Raw genomic sequence first — 24,750 nt, forward strand, 5'->3', positions numbered from 1 at the left:
AATTGTCATTCAGCTGCCGAAACCTATTTTTTCTTCCTCTTTCATTTAAAAAAAAAAAATAATCTTCAAAAAATTATGTTCAATAATTAAAAAAAATATTACTGATTCATTTTCATAGAATAAATAAAGATAAAAATGATAAATAAAAGTTTCAAAATAATTTTCCATATTTTAAATTGTTTATATAAAAAAATATTGTAAAGCAATAGTAAACTTAAATCAAAAGCTGAAATCGATGCAGGAGTTTCATAGGAAAAATTATTGATATCAATGAATCGATAATCCCATGCACCATTGAAAAACATTGATTCATCCTGCATCAATGAACTAGGTTCAGGCTATCGCCACACTATCGCTATCACATATGATACTATCTTAATCGTTTAAAGTACTGTAATTTTATTGTTTACTACGAAAAAAAAAACATTCTGAGACAAAGTTTATTTAGATTAATGAGCAAAAAATACAAGATACAAGTATTTCAACTGTAAATAAAGAAGTAAAAATACTGACTAAGTACTGATAATAAGGTTAGCTCATGTGATATTTATTTTGTTAATATTATTTAGAATAACTTTTTTGTGTTGGAATTAGGCTAGCGACACCTATTTTTTCTTTCTCTTTAATCGAAAAAAATTGAGTCGATATCTTCATAAATAGCTGAGATACAAATGTGCCGTAATTAGTAACATTAGTCATGTATATTCCCTATTCCTTATGTGTATAAGCCAGTTCTTTCCTTTATCATAGTATAGAAAACTGAAGAATACATAATACTTGAAAACCTCACAGAATCATATTGATTTTTCCAATACATCAATAAATTTTAGTTCGATTAGGATCCTCCTCAATTTGAATCAGGCAGCCTTTTGTTTTCCCAATTCCAAACAAAATACCTTAAATACCGTACTCGTTTCACTGGGAAATTCGTGTCTGATAGTACATTATAACTGAAGAATATAAATTATTACTCATTTTATTGTGATCTATTCATGTTTTTCTTATGAAATTCAATGATAGGCCTACAGCATGAAGACTATGTCCAATTCATTTGTACTGGAGGCAAAATTTTACATTAAAAATAATTATTTGATAAATTCCAAGTTCAATTGTAATGAAAAAAAATTCCTTCAAAAAATAATTGATAATAATACGTTTTGAAGGAAAAAATTAGGAACAAAAAAATTGGGAAGCATCGGGATTCGAACCGAGGAACCATCGCTCTGTAAGCTAGCGTTTTACTGTTGCGCTACACGGCTGTTCGAAAATGATAGTCTTGTAACAGCATTATAACCTCCTCATAAAAAAAACAAACTTTGGGCTGCAACAATGTAGCCTATGGAACTTCATGTACGGTAGCATAGATGAATTTGAACATTAATTCTGAAAAATCTAGAAGGAAAATAGAAATTTGGGCTTCCAGGGGCACAAGATTGATATTTTTAGGAAAGAACTATAATAAAGGAAAGAACTGGCGTAAACACATATACACGTGTAGAGGATAGGAAAATTATGCTTGACGCATCATCACTTCTGAACTACTGGACTGATTTACTTGAAATGCTGCATATAAATTCTTAACCGAGGACTCTTATAGGCCTATTTTCAATTATTCCAGATATCATTACGTCAAGTTTTTAAATAGACCCGTGCGAAGCACGAGTTACCTGCTAGTTCTCCCATATAAGCGACGCGTCATAGGGGGTTGCAAATGCTATGCGTTCCTTCTTCGGACCGCGCAAATTCAAAATGTTGGACTATCTGTTCTGGCTTTCTGCTGTATGAATTTTGTCGGAATTGAGAAAATAATTTTCAATAATATAACCATCAAATTGAGGTGTTATTAAGACGTTTCTAGAAAGGAAAGTCTCTTTCTATTGTCTGATTTGTGGGGGGTTGTGCAACCTCGCAACCTTAAGAGGAGCCGCCACTGACAGAATGGTCACTTTTGCATTTACCTATAATTTAAAGCATCCTAATTTTTCATAATTTTGATCTAGGCAACCATATCATTGTCCAATCAGTTTAGTGATGATTTATGAGAAAAAAAAACATTCTGGAAAACATAAACAAAACCAAACATAACCTTGATGAGTGAGGAACGTTAATTTTAGAATTTATATTAATATAACTTATTTTAAATGCAAAGAAAAAATTGTTGTTTCAAGTTAAACAAAATATCATCACTTAATCAAATCCATAAGTTTTATAAGGGATGGAGTAAGTACATCTTTTTAAATACCTGATGTGTCCGTTGTGAACTGGTACCGTTTCGAGGTCCCCTAAGTCCAAAAAAGTGGTTTTTGGGTATTGGTCTGTATGTGTGTGTGTCTGAGTGTGTATGAATGTATGTATGTCAAGATATCTCATCTCCCAATTAATGGAATGACTTGAAATTTGGAACTTAAGGTCCTCACTCTATAAGGATCCGACGCGAAAATTTCGATCTAATGCAATTCAAATTGCGGATAAAATGGCAAAAATTACGTCAAAAAAAGGGGTTTTCGCGATTTTCTCAAAAACGGCTCCAACGATTTTAATCAAATTTATACCTAAAGAAGTTATTGATAAGCTCTATCAACTGCCACAAGTCCTATAACTGTAAAAATTCCTGGAGCTCCGCCTCATCTTTGCAAAGTTTGATTTAAGATTTCCAATTATCAGGCTCCAGATACAATTTTAACAAAAAATTCCAAGTGGATTGATTATGAAAATCTCTACAATTAATGTCCAGTACCTAACCTTTCCACCTAAAATTGAAAATAAGCTCGAAATTAGAGAAAATGTGATTATTCAAATGCAAACTTAATGAGTGAGGCAACTGTTGATTCTATTTAATCATTTACTGTACTGGAAGAGATAGCAGAATTGATCTTGTTAGCTGATTACTTTTATATTAAAGAAAACTACACGCTGGAGACACACATTACGGCAAGGAAAGTTGTGCGTGCGCCACACCAGATTTTAATCCTTGTCTTTGCCTATAATTCCAGTCAAATTGAACTTCACTTTTATATTTTCAGAGACTTTATTATATTACATAAATACTTTTCTATTTTCAATAAATGAAATAACTTTGTATTTAGTATTACTATAGGTGAGCTTCATTTCATGAATTCAGAACCTTAGGCCTATTTACATTAGTTTACTATCCTTGTATTGGTTTGTCATTCATTGAACAAAGCGGATAGCTCTACCCTTTTCTACCTCCGCACTGTTGCCAAATCGTTTTTTAAACACGAAAAAAGGTTATTTTATCCTTCCTCTGTGATTAACAAAAAAATTGATTCGATATCTTCAATAATAACTTAAATCCAGCAAACAACCACAGACTGCTCTCAAGCTGTTTTAAACTATTGTTTAAATGAACTTATATTTTTTATTAATATTATATTGTTTAAATGTAATTAGGTTATATTTTATGTTCAAATGTAGACTACATTTTTTAGTTGAATTTGGGCTTTTTAATCTTCTTATTGTTTTTTATTTAAAAAAATTGAATAAATTGAATCGATATATATCTAATAATAGCTGAGATACATTTTTTTGTCGTGGACGATTATTTAGATGATTGTATCATTAAATATTGAGATTATATATTCTTCACAAATACAATGTTTTTTATGTTAATATTATCAACAAGAATCAGCTATCAATTATATTTTTTTATTTATCATTCACAATGAACTTAAGGACAAAATATTACTAGATAGGCTGGAATAACTTGAATCATAGCAATCTAATATAAAAGACGATAGTAACAGAGCATCGGGCACTCTGTATTCCTATAATTTTCTCTGACTTTATAACATAGATCTCACTAGGCCTGTAGAGGTAGGCTACTCCAAAATTGTCTCTTGTAAATTATCATCATTGCAGAAAAAGCAAACAACATGATCTACTTGAGTTAGTGATTTATAAATATAACTTGCACAATAAAATCCGAACCATAATTAAATGTCATTTCTGTTTGCATTTTTTTATGCAGTGAGAGAGCAGCTAAAGGATTTGACAAAAAGATATGACAAATCTGAGAACGACTTGAAAGCTCTCCAGAGTGTTGGCCAAGTAAGTAAACATGATGTAAACTGTACAAAATCATATGATTATATTTATTAGTTTAAATAAATTGTTTTAAAAAATTCAATAAATTAATTAAATTTAAGGAATCCAAAACTAATGGCATGATGGTATTCATAATAGAAAATTCTCTTTTAGAAACAAAGTATTCTATTATTATTATTTTATTTTTTTGAGAATGTTGATATCTTGATATCTAAACTTGTGCATGATTAATGAGAGGTAAGTAATCCTTCATCTTCAGTTCGCTACTGCGAAGCAATTATTTTTAACTGATTAATAATGAGTTGGAGCTTAGCTGAGTTGGCTCTTCAAATGGTCACTCGTTCAACGATGGTGGCAAACGCATGTTTCTTAACTTATCTATGCAATAGCACATCAGCTGTGATGAAAAACACTAGACTGACTAGCCACTAGCGAATGGTAGAACCGGTTATAGAGCTCGACAGTGCGTATGTACCATCCTGACCAGACGCATCCATAGCCTACATCAGTTTTTCAGATTCAGGGCTCTCCTGACGAACGAACTGAACTGACTCACAAAATGGACGCGTTCACAAATTGTTTAATTGCAGCTTATTATTTTCGTAAAAGATGGAACATAAGAAGTAGATGTCAAGTTCACCCGATGGTCGCTCAAAGAGCATTTCAAGGGGAGTTCAGTACCATATATACATCATTGCTTGGGGATGAAGATACATTTTTTAACTACTTCAGAATGTCCATCAGAAGTTTTAATGAGTCATCTGCAAAATTACAAGATAACTTGAAACGTCAAAATCTATTTCGAGCTCCTGCATCACCATTGGAAAGACTTGCAGTCATTTTAAGCTACAGAACAAATAGATGTACCGTGGATGATAATAATAATAATAAATGTTTTTTTATTTTATAGAAAAGTTGGAAATAATTGAAGAAAAGTATAGAAAAAATCTGATTTCAAATCTATATAAATAAAAATCGAGCCTCAAATTTTTACATTCAATAACTTTTTCATGTGTACACCGAATTTTATGATTTTTTTAGTTGTATTCGTTATGTTCAGGGCCATGTTTATGGCTTATCAAATTTATAATCCAACTTCAGGACTTTTTCCTACGGTCCTTCAAAGAATACAATGTAATCCTTATGGAAGAAGATTAGTGAGCTAGCCCAATACCTACTATTACTTCAAGCAATTACCTACTAGTAATAGTAGTTATTGCCTGAAGTAATAGTAGGTATTGGCTAGCCACACACAGAAATAAAAATCAGCTGTTATAATCATTGCGTCATACAACAGCTGTCGGTAGATAGTAGACAAGAGTGTGTGCTGCTCCATAACCGCCCATGTATTTTATTCTAAACGCCCCGACTAAAAACAAAATGACTGTTCTGTGTGTAACCATCCATGCGGCCTCAGGTTAAAGACTCAGGGGTGCCCACAAGGGGGGGGGGCATGGCGCAATTTGCGCCATCAACATTTTTGGGGGGGGGGCATGATTTTTTGTATATTTTGTCAACATTTTGAATTATGATTAAAAAATCAAGGTATTAAATAGAGATATCCTAATGTAGTTAATTTTTCCCACCTTTACAATGTTATATTTTGCTAAGTGTAACTCAATGCTTATAAAGCATATAAGCACAATTGATAATATTTTGTATGCAGGAATTTTAGTAATTTTAAGCCTATGAGTTTGAAGGTAAATCTTTGACAAAAATAAATTATAACTTCATCATCCACTATTATTCTGATTTCCTTTGCTTCATTTTAATTTTTAATGGTCCTGTGTTTGAGTTTCCTTGCTGTTGCAAGAAATATGCGATATTTTTCTCATTTTCACAGTCTGGACAGTTTTTCGATATAAACAGTAATGCAAGATCAATTTAGGGCAACTCAGCTTATAGAGCATGAAATTTTCTCTCATTTAAGACTAATCGCAAGTTTCTATCATGCATTGTACTCATTTTAGAGACTCTTTAATAACAGTAAAATCGCAAGAAAAATGAGAAAATAAAGATCATCATTCAATTGGCTGTAACTTTTGAACGGTATTGAAAACAGAAGTATTTCATGGGAGTGAAAAGAGGAGAAACTTCATCACAAACTCGACCACTTTTTGGATTTTGCATCTGAAGTGTTCCACAAGATACACAACGTTGCATATGCCAGACTGTGAGAATGGGGAAAATATCACAAATTTCTCGCACATTCAAAGTTGCGTATCTTGTGGAACACTTCATATATAAAATCCAAAAAGTAGTCCTGCGCGACCACTCAATTCATTGGAAATTTATTATCTTTAATATCATATAGAGAATGCTTTTTCTCGAAAAATTCAAGGTTCTCGAGATTAAATAGAAAACTTAAAAAAATCCAAAATTTTGGGGTGAAGTCGCCTTCTGGTGTGTCAGCAAATTTCAGATTAGAATTCAGCGCCCCAAAATATATATAGAACCATCGAAAAAAATTATTTCGGGGCTGTTTCCTGAAAAACGACCATTTGACTGGACTATAAGTTGTTATCCTATTATAATAGCGAGCAATTTATGTATATCTGTTTATATTTTTCTATTTCTATATCTGGTTATCTAGCTATCTGGTTATTTATGTTCAACGGATCTCGGAAACGGCTCTAACGATTTTCACGAAATTCGGAATATTGTAGGTTATGATATCAAAATTCGATTGCGCTAGGTCTCATCCCTGAGAAAACTCCCTGAAAGACATGAAAAGGATAATTCATCCTTGGAAAAACAGATGATGATTTCGTCTGAATAAATCACAGACGAAATATATATTTTTCGTAGTGAATAAATCAAAATTCGGGTAAGTAACAGTTTTGGGCTGTGCCTGTTAGTACTTCCCCAATCATTTTAAAGAAATGATTATCAATGAAATAAATCTGTTTATCAATGAATAAATAACGAGCAAAGCTCGGTGCACCGATATTTGGTATTAATAGATAGAATTTACAAAATGTACTTGTTCAGATGATATCTTTATTACAAAAACCAAACCATTTAAAGATACATTTTGTTCGACTTGTGTTATTTACTCCTGTAATGTTAAAAAGTAAATACTACCAACAACACAACATCAGTGACAACCTATTCCAATTCATGATAAATATCGGGGCACCGAGCTCCGCTCTAGAGTACCTACATATAAAAATTATTACGAAAGAAGAAATTATAATAAATATTCATAGTTCATACAGAAAGGTTCTATCTAATCACAGTGGATTGAGATTAATTCGCAGAGGAATGCGAAAATTTCTCTCACAAAAGCATGTTAAATTTTAATCCTGATTCATGTCACGTGAACCAAATCACAGAAGACCATCTCAAAAAGATAGCTTATCTGATTGGTTCTACTGGAATCAATCAGGGTTAAAATTTAACCGGCTTTTGTACAACTGTCACTAAGTACCTGATTGAATTATGTACAAAAGTTCAACAGCTGAGTCATAATTTTGTCTCCGTCCCACTCGCTCACTCACTTCCATCATCAACAGACGCCGAAATTATCAGCTGTTTTTCCAAGGATGAATAAATTCTTTTAATGTCCTTCAGCGAGTTTCCCCAGGGATGAGACCTGGTGTAATCGAATTTTCATATTATAAACCTACTATGTTCTGAATTTCGTGAGAATCGTTAGAGCCGTTTTCGAGATCCGGTGAAATACAAACATATAAACATATAAAAATTTAAACATCAAAACATCTAAACAGAAATTGCTCGTTTAATAGTATAGGATTTAGAATACCTAAACTTGCCGACATTATATATTGTATGAATAAAATCGTTCCAAATTTGTATGAATGTTTACCAAGATTGCTATGCAATATTCTTTTGCAATAAAGAATTATCAATGATATTATTATTCAACTTTTTATAAGTAACCTTAACATTTAAAAAACAAAGCCTCCCTTACTTATCTTTTAATATCCTATTAAAATATGTGTCATGCAGTTTTTCCTGATGTAATGAAGTTCTTTCTAGTCCTCCCGAACAAGAACGGGTGCACTGCTAGTCTCAAAAATAATATCAAAAAAATACTTTATTTCTATTTTAAAGAGATCGAAACGATGGTATATATTTTTACAATATTATGAAAACAGAAAGAATTCCTCACAAGACCAAAGGTAAATAATGTCCTTTGGAAGATTAGAATGTAGAGGTGCGTACAGGTATACGCGCCGCGAACATGAGCAATTCACTTTCAATCAGCTGATTATATCTGTATTTTTACAGAAACGGTAAAATACAGATATAAAAAGCTTGGCATCAGCTGATTAAAAGTGAATTGCTCATGTTCGCGGCGCGTATATCTGTAAGCACCTTAAGATGTGAATTTTATTGTCATACACTGACTAATGTTAAAAACTAAAGAGTTGGGAGTTGGGGTACTTTGGGGGGGGGTCATTACACATGGATTGGGGGGGGGCATTACACTTGAATTGGGGGGGGGCATGCGCCATTGGCCTTGGGGGGGCTGGGCACCCCTTTGAAGACTTACATGCTCTAAATACATTGCTTTGTTTCTAATAATTGTGCTGTCTTCGGTCATTCAGAATTAATTGATTTTTAGTACCTAAATTATCTATTTTTAAGTTGGAAAATTATATAAATAAAATGCCGCATCGCGCCTCCTATTGCATTAAACTATTTGGCGGTACAAAGTTGGCCGGGCCAGCTAGTCTGATATATTTATTAATTGTATTCATTCCTTATGTTATCAGCTCATTTGCGGGCAGAGCTGTGTCAGAACAGTGGTTATGGTGCGATCGGGCTACTGATCAGTACAGCTCTGAAAGCTTCTATTTGCTTCAATAGCGCTTCAGTCGACCGATGGAACGGATGCGCACGAGCTCGACTGATGGTCTTCGTACGCATGGTACTGACCGCACACATGCGCACGGTCAGTCCTGCTCTGTACGGATACATGGAATCTCTATGGAAAAGACAAGCGCGACTGACGTACACACTGACGGTCGGTCGAGCTCTGTAACCGACCTACAGCTATAGCAGATTGGCTAGATATGTTTTATAACATACAAAAAACATTTTTTGACAAAGGATAACGTCACAATATTAACAATAAGCAAACTAAAGTTGCAGTGCTTCTGCCAATTACGCAGTACTAGTTTGCCAAAATATAATTTATTAAGAAAGTACATAGTTCAAAAACAGTCAAAAAGTCTAGAGTTAATCACACTGTTCATGTCGGATTGCTTCTAGGCTGTTTATTATATTTTCTGACGATACAAAGATTGCAATGACTAAAAATAATTCCAGTCTTCAATGTAATCTTATGTGGATAATTTTAAAAAGATGCTGGATATTGATTGTTATGGTTAGCTTCCAAGTTTTTTTTTCTATATAATTCAACATTAACAAAACCGATTTAATTTTTTCAGATTGTTGGCGAAGTATTGAAACAGCTGACTGAAGAGAAATGTAAGTGGAAATAATTCCGTTTTAGTTGAACTATTTTAAATACTGTACAGGATGGTTAACTCCGTACATTTTTATGCTTGCTAATAAACCCAGACCAATATTATTCATTCCACAAAATCTTTGAATGGTAAGCCAATTCGATGTGGCTAGCAAACTTTTGAAATTCACTTGCTGCTAGTCTGTCCAAATGTTTTTGTATAGACTGTTCAAATTGTGTTGTACAATCCAAGACGAGTAATAAAATGATGTTTATGATTAGTAGTTTTTATTATTGTTCTTCTGCAGCTTGCAAATAATTTTACAAAGTATTATATGTATATCACATCCATCGATTCATCCAAGATTTTACTCAGTCACTGCATATCTATAAATAATTGGAAGATGAATTCAATTATAATTATACCACTTTAGTATGCAGACACACATCTGCGTTTTACCACTGAGACTTGAAGTATTCAAGTATTCTGCTCATTAATTTACTGTATTCAGCTCATTACAACCTCAGACTTTGAGGGATATGCGGAGCAGAGAAATGGTGGGAGGTCAGTCGATTGCAGTAATCGAGTCATAGAAAGAAGTGCAGTTGCCAAGTTTTCTATCAGACTCAGTCGATGCAGTGCTTTCAGAGAGCAAACTAGGTATGCCTATCATGGGGTGTTGAACACTCACTAAAGACTATAGAACGCTGTCCGATTTAGTACGGCAACATCTCCGCCGGAGTATCCCTACTTTTGTCTGCTCCGCATATCTCTCTAAGTCGTGGGTACAGTAGTTTTAAATCGACTATAAATTGACTGGAGATGATTGAATGTGTGTCTGGTTGACAGTTATCGTGAAGGCGACGAACGGGCCGCGCTACGTGGTGGGATGTCGCCGCCAACTGGACAAGTCCAAGCTGAAGTCGGGCACTCGAGTGGCCCTCGACATGACCACACTGACCATCATGCGCTACCTGCCTCGCGAGGTCGACCCCCTTGTCTACAACATGTCGCACGAGGACCCCGGCACCGTCACCTACTCCAGCATCGGCGGCCTCACTGAACAGCTCAGGGAACTCAGAGAGGTATTCACCTTCAATATTGTAACTTACTCTAGTGAGATTCACTTTGAACTGTCAGCATTACTTATCCAAAAGGATAGCCCCTGTGGGTTGGGGGAGCTTTGAGTCGATCATCGTACTCAATAATGTTTTGAAAACCAGAATTCATCCATAGTATCCATGCTTGTCGTAGGAGGCGACTAAAATGGACCTCAAGGCAACTCCAGAAGTTGCCTTGCCTTAAAACCCACGGGATCTGCCCATCAGGGCAGTTTCGGAGGGGCAAAAAGAAAAACCCAATAAATTAGAGATGGGTGAAACTCCAGGCACAAATGTGGGTCAAGATGCTGAGTCGAGGGTGGCCGGGCGCCGAGCGCCCTAGTGGCAGTTTGACGTCCACTCTCTCAGCGGAAGGACCTACAAAAAGGCCAGGAGTGGAACTCACGTAGGTCACGAGTTTGTGGATGGAGAGGCCAAAACTCGCCACTTCTCAAAGAAGGGCGGCTATTTAGGCAAAACTTCTTGAGAGAGGTGAGGCTTTCGACCCTGCGACTTTTCGGAGGGGCATGAAGAAAAACCCAAGAGACCAGTGATGGGTGAAAAATCAGGCACAAATGTGGGTCAAGAGGCTGAGTCAAGGGTGGCCGGGCGCCCTAGAGGCAACTTGGCCGCCCCTTCCTAGGCGGAAGGACCTACAAAGAAGGCCAGGAGTGGAACTCACGTAGGTCACGGCGACTAATCAATCTGGAAAGACTGCCAAGCATATCACACTGGATTGTGACAAGGATTGCAACCAGGTGATTAATGGAATGTTAGTATAGGGAAAAACTCCTGGTTCTTGTAAAGGACATAAGTTTTTTTTTGTGTAGTTGAGAAGTTGATATTTTAGTAATTATTCATATTGAATGAAAAAGACTAAGAAATTGTCAAAAAACCACAGATTTATTGATACTTAGAAAGACCGGTTTCGGTTATTACACCATTGTCAATCTCTGATGAACTGAAACTAAATACTAGAGCAGCAGAATTTATACTAGTAGGCGAGTACTGTTATTGGTCAAGGGCCAATGGCAGGCGTTCATGCCCTGTGGTTTTTTGACAATTTCTTGGTCTTTTTCATTCGACATAGGTATTGGTTTGCCTAACTAACATACTACTTGGGAACACAATAAGCTTCGGTTGACGTGTGGGGTTCTTTGAACCTTTGGATCCTTGAATCCGTCCCTTCAAAAACAATAAACAATATCCAAAAGCATTGGGAAAATCCACTGTAGAGATAGTTCAGTCATTATTCTAACTCGCTATAGTGAAAATCAGTTTAAACTGCCAGCTTTACTTATCAAAAAGGATTACGAAAATAAATTGTAAAGATAGTTAAGTGACGAGGATAAGCTTGTCTAGTAAAGAGGACGTGTGGTTGGCTGCGCTGTCGGTTAGTGCAAAGCAAATTGCTAGATAAACATGGCTCATACGCACTTCTCTTTAGTAAGATTCATTTTAAATACCTACAGCATTAGACTACTTACAAACCGTAAATGCTTGAATCCCATTCAACTGATGCTGATTGTTTAAAATGATGAATCTCACTGGAGAGAATGTTCAGTCACGAGAATATGTTTCAACTCAGAGAGAATAGTACCAGAAAATAATTATAGCACAAGATGCTATCTTTGCTCTATGGTTTCCTATTGCAGAGGCATGAAGGGGAACATAGTGAGATTTACTTACCTCCTCAGACCCAGTCTACAGTATAGTGTACATATGGATTTCTCTCTATCCAAACCCAACCTCTCTCTCAAAATACAACTTTTTAAGAACTTCACAGCTCAACTGTGGTCACTGCTATCTGTAAAGTTGTTGTCATACGATAGCTGACAATGTACGCTTCAGTGTACCTACAAGTCGTCTCAACCGGAAAAGTGGGAATCTACTCCACCATAACCACTATCAGCTCAGAAGGCGAATGTACAGTATAGTGTAAAAATCAACCCAAGTATACATGAGTAAGTGGAAGACGCCAGTTCTGACGAGGTTTTTCTCAACATTGCTTGGATGGGAAGCATTGATGTATTGTTTTGTTTTGTTTTTTAATACTGACAATTAAAAGTGAATGTCACAGTAGAATAATGTGTATGCGCTATGCTTCTCTAGCAATCTGTTTCACACTAACCCACATGGCAGCCAACTACCACAGGTTCTCTTTACTGGCCAAACCTATTCTCCTGACTGAACTATCCTTACATTGGATTCTGCTTGCTGAATATGTTGTTCTTATAAATCAGAGGCTTGCACGTGGGTAATGGGAGAATTTCGTCTATGACAGATGAGTAGAACTTATGTTGTACTTGTAGGTAACTATTAAGAAATGCAAATCTCTTTATTGTTTAATTCTTTTATAATGAATTTTTTGTTTCAAACACACTTTTCAGATGATTGATGACCATCGATCGTACTAGTACATAAGATGCAACCCATGTTAATGTAACCCAGTTATTATAAATGCTGGGACAGCACAAATTGTTCACTATTGGTTCTTTTAAATATGTCAGTTTGGTGATTGACTGTGTTTCTTTTGAATTTCCAATTAACATTCAATATAGATGCTATTATAATATAGGAACATTGAAGCAGTGGTCAGCATTATTTCGTAAAGAAGCATAGATTAGGTAATTGACGTTTTTCTGGAACTAGTTAAAAGGATGGCTGCTTGAGGCCACTTTCACTAATTTTCATTTGGCATCTGCACAGTAAGTGACTGCTTATGAGCTTCAAAATAAATTGCCTATGAATCTTACATAATCATTCATATCATTATTCATGCCTAAAATTTATGTTAGCATTATCCTCAGCAGAAAATTACTATATCATACTTGTTGGGGCAGAATCAATCACTAAATAACGTACATATGATATAGCAGAGTGAGACTCGTCGCTTTATGTGTGGAAAATCATGCCACTTCATTTTTTCGCCATGCCGTGAACATGTGAGCATGGAAGTTTTGCAATAGAAACATTCTTCAAAAGTGACGATAGTGTGGTGATGATACAAATGGCGTTTTATAGATGGTTTGACTTATTATTACAGTTTATGGATGCTCAAACCCTTCGAAAATGAGTTTCTAATGTAAGGGAAACAGTATCTAACGTTCCTAAAAACCAGTTGGGCGACCTTGAAAAGTGAGAAATGAAAAATAAAGTAAAGCAAATATTAGGCTGGGGGACTGCTTCTGCCGGACGGTTTTTTTGTCGGCGTCGTGCGAAGTGCAAAATACACAGGAAGGCATGGAGAAGGACACACTTCGGTTCCGGTGGGAAAATGGACCGAAGGCACTCACGGCTATTCTCTACTTCGCCGGACGGCTGTATCGCCGTTTCCCGGCTGTTTCGCCGTTCGGCAGGTTGGAGGGCATTGTACTTATGAAGAGGAACACACGGTACGGCAAACAGCCTGCCGGCCCTGTCCCTACATCTGCCACTTCTTCATTCATATTTTCAACCTTCAAAGTAGTTGTGTTGTTGATTTATGCAGTGTCCAGAGTTGACTTTGAAGTTACTATTAGCATCTCTTGTGGATGAATACAATTTCCCATTTTAGTATTTCGTCCTTGTATTTCAAATTTTATCTTATAGGAAAGCTCGATAAATGTGGTCGCGGACATCCGAAAATGATATAAACTTATATCTTGTCATTCCTGAGCTGAAGAAATGAAGAATAAAATGCTCTATGAATCTGTCTTTGCACTAGAATTGGATGAACCCAAACTCTTCGGCTGCGTTTCCTCTTTCTTCTGTGGTGGAGCAAACATAGCACAACCGATTTTTTAGTTCTTGACAGTAGCATTTCATAAACACGACTGAGAACCTCAAAGAAGACACTTCTCTTATTGCCGGCAACCGTCGAACGGCGATCCGGCGGAAACAGCCCTCCGGCAGTACGTCGTCTTGTGTGTCCTACTATTTGATTTGACCTACCTAACGCCACTAGTCCCACTCCGTTTTGTCACTTGTATACTGTTGCATTGATACGCAGTGTTGGTAGAGCTGCTCACTGATACACGGGAACTTTGTAGCTTGTTACAGATTAACTAGCAGTGATACAGGGCAGCACTTAGAAAATTTGTAATACCTCCATAAGAGGTATCTTCCTTATCTTTAGCCCTAGGGGTGTTTTGACACCTGTTTAGGGGTCATACCCCTTACCCCCCGACCCCCCCCCCAAATTTTTATTGTACCATTGGATCACTCCCCTTAAGGGAGGATCATAGCCAAAATTTCACCCCCCCCCTCACCCTTAGTTCTCTTGATATTCGCTCTTAAAGCGGATACTTTGTCCCCCCGTAACTTCCCTCCCCCTCATTCGATCCTCTCCAGATTTGGACCTGAGGTGTATGGTGACTAGCACCTTCCATCACCTGAACCTTATCCTCATACCTCCCCCCCCCCTTCACCCCATCATCCTTCAAAAATAGTGATTTTCTTTCCCCCTCCATAACTCTCTTGCCCCCTCTGTAAGGTGAGGGTTCCCTTTAGTCATAAGCTCCGCTTTTCAGTGGTGCTTCCTCCCCCCACCCATTTACCCCTCCAGCTCCACCCTTTTTTTTTTTTTTTTTTTTTTTTTTTTTTTTTTTTTTGCTGTCTCTGTGGTTTGTGGTTCAGTATGGCCTAGGATATGTCTCATACTTCGGAGGAATCGTCGGCTGGTACGGTGGAGGCGCTTGCGCTGACCGTGTCCGCCGGGACTGCGGTTCTCAAAGATCTATGGGACCTGGACAGTGCTGGTGTGAGCTTCGGAGCGAGGATTCCTGAGCTGAGGTGTCTGGCTCATGATCTCAAGAAGGAGTTAAGGCTGGTCCTGGATCAGGAGGGAGTGAAATATAAGAAGCTGACCGTGAATTTGGTGAACGTGGTTACGGGTGTCATGGACTTGATGGCTGATTGTGTGGATATCCTAAGTAACTCAGTGTCCTACTACAGGGGTAAGAGTGAGGCTGCTGGGTCCGATCCATCGGGTCAACAGGTGGTGGAGGCGGTGCGAGCTCAGCTTCAGAGCGTTGTTGAGGTTTCCGTCAAGGAGTTCAGAAAGTCCATGGCTCAGGAGATGGAGAAGAGTGTTGCGGCGACGAGAGAGGCGATGGCGAAGGAGTGCGGGGATTCGCTTGCCAAGTCTGTGGCTGTGTGTGTAAAGAAGTGTGAAAACTGTGTTGAAAGTGTGAAAGCCAGTGTGAGTGAGTGTGTGAAAAAGAGTGTGGAAGAAGGTATGAGTGTGAGTGGTACGAATGTGAGTAAAGCCAAGAGCTATGCTGGGGCCACTGAGGGTATGCTGAAGGTGAGGGGTGTTAGGGTGGGGGGACCAAGTAGGCTCCTAATGGTGACTCCTGAGGGGGCTAAAGAGGAGGAATGGACGGCCGACAAGACAAGGGAAAAAATGAGGGAAATTTTGAAGCCTGCAGACGATGGATTCCAGGTGGTGGCAGCAAGGCGTGTTACTGGAAGGAGGGGCATGGCAGTGGTGTTAGGCTCGGATGAGCAGGTTGATAGAATGAAGGCAGATCCTCGCTTGCGTGAGGCGGGCTTGTCTGTGGCTGAGCCTAAGGGCCTCCGCCCGAAGATGAAGCTTTTTGACGTGCCTGCTGAGCTCAGCGAGGATGAATTTTTGAGTTGTCTGATTCGTCAGAACTTTGAGGAGGAGGAGAGGGAGGTATCCCGTAGGGGTGTCAAGGTCGTCCGGAAGTTCGCTGGTGGCTCGGATGATGTATGTAATTATGTGGTAGAGTGTGACCCCGGTGTGCGTGAGCATTTGATATGTGCTGGACGGGTGTATGTGGACTGGCGCTCGTGTCGTGTGATCGACTGGCTGGCTCCCCTGCGCTGCCTTCGCTGCCTGTCCTATGGTCACGTGGCGAGGGTGTGCAGGCTGGCGTCCCCAGTCTGCCGTAAGTGCGGAAAAGGGGGGCATTGCGAGGCCGATTGCACGGCCCGTGCTCCAGTGTGTGTGAATTGTTCGCGCGCGGGTCGGTTGGCGGACCACTCTGTGTTGTCCCCCAACTGCCCCTCATATAAGGCGGCGTTACAGTCCTTGGCGAGATCGACCCGTCATGTTTAAGATCGTTCAAGCCAATTTTGGGCGTAGCCGAGCGGGTATGATTGAGTTGTTGTCTGATTGTGTTGCATGTGGTGTGGATGTTCTCCTTCTGCAGGAGCCGTACTCCTCTAGGGGTACTGTTCCTGTAGAGGGCATGGGTCGCGTATTCTGTGTGGGTTTGCCCCGCCAGAATCGAGGCATAGATGTCTGGGTGTGTGTGTTTGTATTGAATGATTGTTTGGGTGCAGTCCTACTGAGTGAGTTCTCTTCTCCTTATTGTGTGTCTGTGGATTTGGTGACAGGTGGTGGTTGTCGTGTGGTTGTATGTAGTGTTTATTTGCGTCCTGGTCGTGTGCATGATGATGAGTGGGGTATGGTTGAGAGAGTGAGTGTTGAGTATGAAAGGGTTCCTCTGCTGATTGGGTGTGATGTGAACTGCAGTTCGGAGTTGTGGTATGGTACAGGTCGCGGTTGTGCAAGGAGTCAGCGAATTGAGGACTGGGTAGCACTGCAGTTCATGTCTGTGTTGAATGAATGGGATGAGCGCTGTACGTTTGAAACTGTGAATGGTAGATCAAATGTGGATGTTTCTTTTTGTAATGATGCATGTCTGGTGATGAATGTGTCTTGGCGACTGGGGGATCTGTGCGTCAATCATCGTTCAATCCATATGTCTGTTGGGCTGGAGGATGACCGACGGGCAGATCCAGAGCGAGTGAGGTTTGTGCTTTCTGGTGCGAACTGGCTGACATTTGATCGCGAGTTGGTTGGTCGGATGAATGGAATTGATGGTGGTGGGGTAGACAGATTGGCTGACAGTCTAACTGCTGCGGTCCTTGGTGCTGCCAGGGCCTCTATTCCAGTTAGCCATGGTGGCAAGCGGGTGCCGTGGTGGGGACGCCAGTTGGCTGATCTTTGTAAGTCTGTGAAGCGTGCTAGAAGGCGGTTTCAATGTGCAAGGGGGGAGCGGCGACTTCGACTGCAGGTGGCTTGGAGGGATCTTCGTCGTATGTATGTGTATCCTGTGTTGGTGTGCAAGTGGAATGCATGGAGGCAGTGGGTCTCCAGAGAGGGTGCCCGAAATCCTTGGGGAATCGTGTATAAAAGTGTGATTCGTGGTTGTGTAAGGAATCGCGTGCTTGTCACTGTCCGTAGGGAAGGGAGGGTAACAGCTGGTGTGAATGAGACTTTGAATGCGTTTCTGTGTGAGCTTCTGCCTGGTGATGACGCTCGGGTTGATGCGGGAGCACAGCCTGTTGCTCGTGCTGGTTTTGTGTCTGAGGATGGTTGTGGGCCTTGTGTGGGTGAGTGGAGTCCTGAGGCCCTGGCCGTTGCCGTTTCAAAGATGATGCGTGGAACGGCTCCGGGACTGGATGAAGTCTCACCTGACCTTGTCTGGCGTGCTTGGGGGAGAGTGAAAGATGTGTGTTTGGATCTGTTCAATCGATGCCTGAACCAGGGAGTGTATCCAGCAGCCTGGAGGATCGGTGAGGTGGTTCTTATACCCAAAGCGGGTGATAGGGACTTATCCCTGGTGAAGTCATTCCGACCTATCACCTTGCTGAGTGTGTGGGGCAAGCTATTGGAGCGCCTCATTGAGACGAGCCTGCGAAGTGCTATCGGGGCTGCTGGAGGCATGAGCAGGAAGCAGTATGGCTTTGTTGGTGGGAAGAGTACTGTTGATGCTGTCAGGCATGTGATTGAGTGGGTCGGTGGGTGTGGGTATAGGTTTGTGTTGGCTGTGTTCCTTGACATCCGGGGGGCATTTGACTCGTCTTGGTGGCCGGCCATAATGCGGCAGCTGAGGCGGTTCCAGTGTCCCTTGGATGTCGTTAGGTTGGTCCGAGCGTACCTCACTGGTAGAATTGTGCGTATGGGTTGTGGCTCGGTGTTTGTGGAGCGTATGATGGAGCGTGGGTGTCCCCAGGGATCTGTTCTGGGTCCCCTCTTCTGGAACCTTCTGTTGGATGAGTGGCTTTGTATGGATCTGGGTGTGGATGTTGAATGTGTTGCCTATGCTGACGACCTGGTGCTGCTGGTGGGCGGTGATCGGCGGGCTGAGGTGGAGGAGCGAGCGACTGCTGTGTTGGACCGTCTGTTTGAGTGGAGCATCAGTGTTAAGTTGGAGTTCGCACTGGAAAAGTCTTTGTGCATGAGTATGAGAGGCCTGCGTAGCTTGTCTCGCAGGAGGAATGTTCGTATGAATGGTGTACCTGTTAGGTATGTGAGTGAATGTGTTTATCTGGGAATCACCCTTGGGGAGGACCTGCGAATGGAGGGCAACATTGCCAGATTGGAGGAGAGGTGTCTACGGGTCTTCTCGTGCTGTGGAGTGGTTGCGAGGCGCGATTGGGGCTACAAAGGAGATGCTCTCCGTGTTGTTTATAGGGGTGTGATTGAGTCGATGTGTCTGTATGGCTGTGAGGTATGGGCGAATGGTTTGAGTGATCGAGTTCTATGTCGACTGAATGGTGTGCAGAGGAAATGTTTGAAGAGTGTGACCAGGGCATATAGGACTGCAAGTGGCCCTTCATTGTGTGTGATTGCTTGTGTTTTTCCCTTGAGTGTTTTGTGTAGAATGAGAGTGCGTGAATGTGGCCTTTGTATGGGCGGTATGGATCGTAGGGCTGCTAAGTATGAAGCATACCATGAGGCGTTGGACTGTTGGCAACATGATTGGGAGAATGGGCAGTTTGGGCGGCAGACCTTTGCCTTCTTCCCGGATGTGCGTCGGAGGGTCCGTGTCCGGTTTTATGACTGGACACATTATTCCGTGCAGTATTTGACCGGGCATGGGAACTTCGCCGATATTTTGTACCGATGGGGGAGGCGGGAGAGTCCACTCTGCCCTGAATGTGGTGTCTATGAGTCCAGTGCTCATGTTATGTTTGAGTGTGCAAGGTATGAGGTCGTCCGGATGGCATTCGTGTTAGAGTATGAGAGGATTGGGTGTCGCTTTGTGTCTGAGTGTATGGTTTGTAGTGTGCAGGCATGTAAGTTGTTTGTACGATTCTGTGAGAGATTGGGTCGTATGCATGAGGACTTTGTCCAGGTTTGATGTTGCATACTTGCTCAGGTTGCTCATGTTTATGTTCAGTGGTTTTGATTTTGATTTTGATTTTGGTTAAAGAATAACCGGTTAGATGATTTTGTTGTTTTATTTGAGGAGCGGGTATGCGGCATGGTCCCGAATGCGTGTGTGTGAATGTGTGTGTGTAGTGTGTATGAGCCTCAGGAGTCACCATTGTTTAGGCGTAGGGTTTGTAGGTTGGGTGTGAATACCATGGGTTGGTTGGGTTGAACTGGTTGTGGGGGGGAGTATTTGCTAGTAATTCAGTCGGTTGGTAATGAGAAGGAGTACTGTAGGTTGGGGTTATGTTTGTATGTATGGTTGTTGTGAATGGTGTTGATGGTACGTCGTGCCTTGTGTGAATCTGTCTCTGGTGCCTGGTCGCGGGGAACCAGTCCGGAGCTCTTCCCTGAGAATTGTAAAGGGCAGAGTTCTGGACTGTTGAATGCCCATACCACTCTCCTGCGGTGAAGGCCCCTCACCGTAGGGGGTGGTCGTCATCATCTTAGCATAGGCACCAGCGTGGTGTGAGTTGGGCAGCATGGGTCTTAGGAGGCCTAGAAGGCCTGTTCCTGGGTAGTTGGGCTGGGATCGGGACCTGTGCTGTGGTATGAGTGTGTGGTTGACTCTGGGGTATCATGGGTTGGGTTGGGTTTTTGGGGATAAGTTGATGGCTGAGCTGGGTGGGATTATTTTGGTGGGTGGGGTTACTTTTGTTTGAGGTTAGGTTTTAGATTTTGGGTAGGGTTGCTGTCGGTGCTCAGACGACAGTCTAGGCGGAGTTTCGGGTAACATCTTTCCGAAACGCCCTGGCTGCTGTCTGAATGCCCCTGATTCTGTCGGGGTCATTTTGGCAGTGGCGCGGGCTTTTTCCAAGTCTTCAGGTAGCGGAGAGGATACGTCCGGGCCTTCTGGCCCACGTACCGCCGGAACTGGGCATCTGTGGTGAGGCACCTTGTCTCTCCATTGGCGTCCAGGCTAAACTCCTCAATGATGCCCACCTGACGATTGGCAGTGGTGCTACGGACCCTGAGCCGTTTTTGTGGTATGATGTAAATCAGGTACACAAGGGCTCAGGTGAGGTTTACCGGACCGGAGGGTCTACACATGTCACTTGTATACTGTGCTTGTATACTGGGAGAATGGGCAGTTTGGGCGGCAGACCTTTGCCTTCTTCCTGGATGTGCATCGGAGGGTCCGTGTCCGGTTTTATGACTGGACACATTATACCGTGCAGTATTTGACCGGGCAATGGGATATTCTGTACCGGTGGGGGAGGCGGAAGAGTCCACTCTGCCCTGAATGTGGTGGTGTCAATGAGTCCAGTGCTCATGTTATGTTTGAGTGTGCAAGGTATGAGGTCGTCCGGACGGCATTCGTGTTAGAGTATGAGAGGATTGGGTGTCGCTTTGTGTCTGAGTGTATGGTGTGTAGTGTGCAGGCGTGTAAGTTGTTTGTGCGATTCTGTGAAAGATTGGGTCGTATGCGAGAGGACTTTGTCCAGGTTTAATGTCGCATACTTGCTCAGGTTGCTCATATTTATGTTCAGTGGCTTTGATTTTGATTTTGGATAATGAATAACTGGTTAGATGAATTCGTTGATTTACTTGAGGAGCGGGTATGCGGCATGGTCCCGAATGCGTGTGTGTGAATGTGCGTGTGTAGTGTGTATGAGCCTCAGGAGTTACCATTTTAGTTTAGGTGTAGGGTCTGTAGGTTGGGTGTGAGTACCATGGGTTGTTTGGGTTGAACTGGTTGTGGGTGGGGGGAGTATTTGCTAGTAATATATTTCAGCCGGTCTGTAGCGGGGAAGGAGTATTGTAGGTTGGTGGGGTTATGTTTGTATGTATGGTTGCTGTGAATGGTGTTGATGGTACGTCGTGCCTTGTGTGGATCTGTCTCTGGTGCCTGGTCGCGGGGAACCAGTCTGGAGCTCTTCCCTGAGAATTGTAAAGGGCGGAGTTCTGGACTGTCGAATGCCCATACCACTCTCCTGCGGTGAAGGCCCCTCACCGTAGGGGGTGGTCGTCATCTTTAGCATAGGCACCAGCGTGGAGTGAGTTGGGCAGCATGGGTCTTAGGAGGCCTAGAAGGCCTGTTCCTGGGTAGTTGGGCTGGGATCGGGACCTGTGCTGTGGTATGTGTGTGTGTGTGGTTGATTCTGGGGTATCATGGGTTGGGTTGGGTTTTTGGGGTTAAGTTAGTTGCTGAGTTGGGTGGGATTATTTGGGTGGGTGGGGTATCTTTTGTTTGAGGTGGGTTTTAGGGTTCGGGTTAGGTTGCTGTCAGTGTTTAGACGACAATCTAGGCGGAGTTTCGGGTAGCATCTTTCCGAAACGCCCTGGGTGCTGTCTGAATGCCCCTGGCTCCGTCGGGGTCATTTTGGCAGTGGCGCGGGCTTTTTCCAAGTCTTCAGGTAGCTGAGAGGATACGTCCGGGCCTTCTGGCCCACGTACCACCGGAACTGGGCGTCTGTGGTGGGGCAGTTCGTCTCTCCATTGGCGTCCAGGCTAAACTCCTCAATGATGCCCATCTGACGATTGGCAGTGGTGCTATGGACCCTGAGCCGTTTTTGTGGTATGATGTAAATCAGGTACACAAGGGCTCAGGTGAGGTTTACCGGACCGGAGGGTCAACACATGTCACTTGTATGCTATTCAGTGATTTTTGACACTAGTGAATCCATTATGCCCCTCTTTGTCTATTCAGGAATTACTTTGAGCTCACTCACTTCTCAAGCTTTGAACTTTCATCATCTATCTGAACTCTCACAACCTGCTCAAAGTTAGCAGAGTTTTTTCTTTAAACATCTACTAGAGCATAAACATCTACTTATGCAATGATACGAAATGATGACATGAAAAAGCAACCATGCTGATTTGATTCGCGACTTTTTCAGCTACAGTCTATCAAACGTTGCTAGTGCCTCTAACTGAGCTATCATTTTTCACATTACAGGACTCCTTTGAGAATCCTGCTTTTTCATTCCTGATTGAACAATAATCCCGTAATAACTCACTCCATCCAGTCCAAAATTTGAACTAACTCAGAGTTGCTGCAGCAACTACGATTCAAAGCACTACTATTTACTACTATTTAAACTACTATTTACTTACTCCATTATTCTTCGCCTGTGTATTAGTAAGGCTAGTTTCACACTCATTCGGTTCGTTTCGTTTTCGGCAAATTCCGTTAAGTGTGAAACGGTAATTCGGTTTGAATTCAGTACCGAATAGAAACCGCATAGAACCGAACGCCCACTTGACTCTAATAAATTCCATCAGGTTTCAATTCGTTGCTAACGAGAGGCTACTTTCACACACTTTCAGTTCGGTTCGGCTCGTCTCGTTTTCGGCAAATTCCGATAAGTGTTAAACGATGATTCGGTTTGAACTCGGTACCGAATTGCAACCGCAAAGCACCGAACGCCCCCTTGACACGAATAGGTTTCATCATAATTCGAATTCGTTGCTAGGGAAACAGGAAAAACAAAGTCTTTTACACACGCTTGCCTTTTTTACTTTCCTTGCCCTATTACCATAGGTAAGGAAAGTATTGCTTTCCATAAAAAATTAAGGTACCCTAATTTCATGTTTTCTATACGTTTCAAGATCCCCAGAGTCCAAAAACATGATTTTTGGGTGTTGGTATGTGTGTATGTTTGTTTGTGTGTGTGGGTGTGTGTATCTGTGAACACGATAACTCCATTCCTAATCAACCGATAGACTTGAAATTTTAAACTTAATGTCCTTATACCATGAGGATCCGACATTAAGAAATTCAATAAAATTCAATTCAAAATGGCGGAAAAAATGGCGAATAATGGCTAAAAAACCATGTTTTACATGGTTTTCTCGAAAACGGCTCTAACAATTTTCTTCAAATTTATACTCTAGATAGTTAGAGATGCCCAGTTTACTTAAGAGCAGTGGACATGGAAAGAAGGAGAATTAATGTTGACGATGATTGAAGTGTGTCAACTTAATTTGCAGGGTTCCTATGTTTGTCAATCAGAATTGGAAAGGTTAGCTGAAGAAAGTCGATTCAAAATTCTACTTTTGCAAGAGATTTACACAATTGAAGGACAAATGAGAGGATTTCATGGCTGGAAAAAGTATACATTTGGGGAAGATCCAAAGACTGCTATTTTGGTGGCAGAGGAAATGGATTCGATACTGATTAGAGAGATGTCTTCAGAACATATGGTTGTTGTTAATATCCTGTTGTATGATTTTAATGTTACTTTTGTAAGCTTGTATTGTCAGTTTCGAGACCCAGTAGATATATATTTGATAAGGCTTGAGAGAGTGGTGGATAGACTTGGAAATGGTAAGATCTTGATAGGGGGGGACTTCAATGCGAAGTCACCACTATGGTTTGGTTCGGTCGTGGACCCGAGAGGTATGGAGGTTGAAACGTTTATTATTGTAAAAGAATTGGAAATTTTAAATAAACCTGGACAACTCAGTACCTACAGGGGAAATGTTGATTTAAGAAGACAGTTTGAAGGAACAAATATTGATCTCACTCTGACTAAGAACTTGGAGGACTGTGACATGGATTGGATTGTCACTGAGGACAGCAGCAGCGACCACCGGCTTATCAAAATTTGTATGAAGATGGATGGAGAGAGACCTCAGAATGGAGTTAGACCTGAAAAACGATTTAACACAAGAAATGCTGCTTGGACTCGTCTATCGAGAGAGATTGCCCGTCAGATTGGAGAATTGCAATTGGATATTGAAGTGGATACTGTTTTGACAAATTTCATGAACTGTCTGACCAATGTGTGTGAGCAGGTGCTGGGAAGGAGAGGATTAAAGTGTGTGTCCACAAGATGGTGGAATAATGAGTTAACCAACCTAAAAAGAAACGTGAGAAGGAAGAGGAGACTGTTGCAGTCAACTCCAGAACCAGAGAGGAGAGCATTTATCCTGGCTGAATATAAAGCTCTTGAGAGAGAATATTTCTCTAAAATAAGAGAGAGTAAAAGGGCATCCTGGAGAAATATTGTTGAGGAGTCAAGCGAGGACC

At 41.1% G+C, this 24,750-nt stretch overlaps 1 protein-coding gene across 1 annotated transcript in view; it reads left to right on the forward strand.

Annotated features, from left to right (window-relative positions):
• The window catches only part of LOC111050347 (26S proteasome regulatory subunit 10B), a 52,782-nt gene that overhangs the window by 10,149 nt on the left and 17,883 nt on the right, over window positions 1-24,750 (forward strand). Inside the window, exons 2-4 of the mRNA XM_022336660.2 lie at window positions 3,989-4,068; window positions 9,486-9,525; window positions 10,353-10,588. Coding sequence (XP_022192352.1) covers window positions 3,989-4,068; window positions 9,486-9,525; window positions 10,353-10,588 — 356 coding nt within the window. The remainder of the gene's footprint in view (window positions 1-3,988; window positions 4,069-9,485; window positions 9,526-10,352; window positions 10,589-24,750) is intronic.

Source organism: Nilaparvata lugens, chromosome 3 (genome assembly GCF_014356525.2).
Source record: "Nilaparvata lugens isolate BPH chromosome 3, ASM1435652v1, whole genome shotgun sequence".
NCBI lineage: Eukaryota > Metazoa > Arthropoda > Insecta > Hemiptera > Delphacidae > Nilaparvata > Nilaparvata lugens.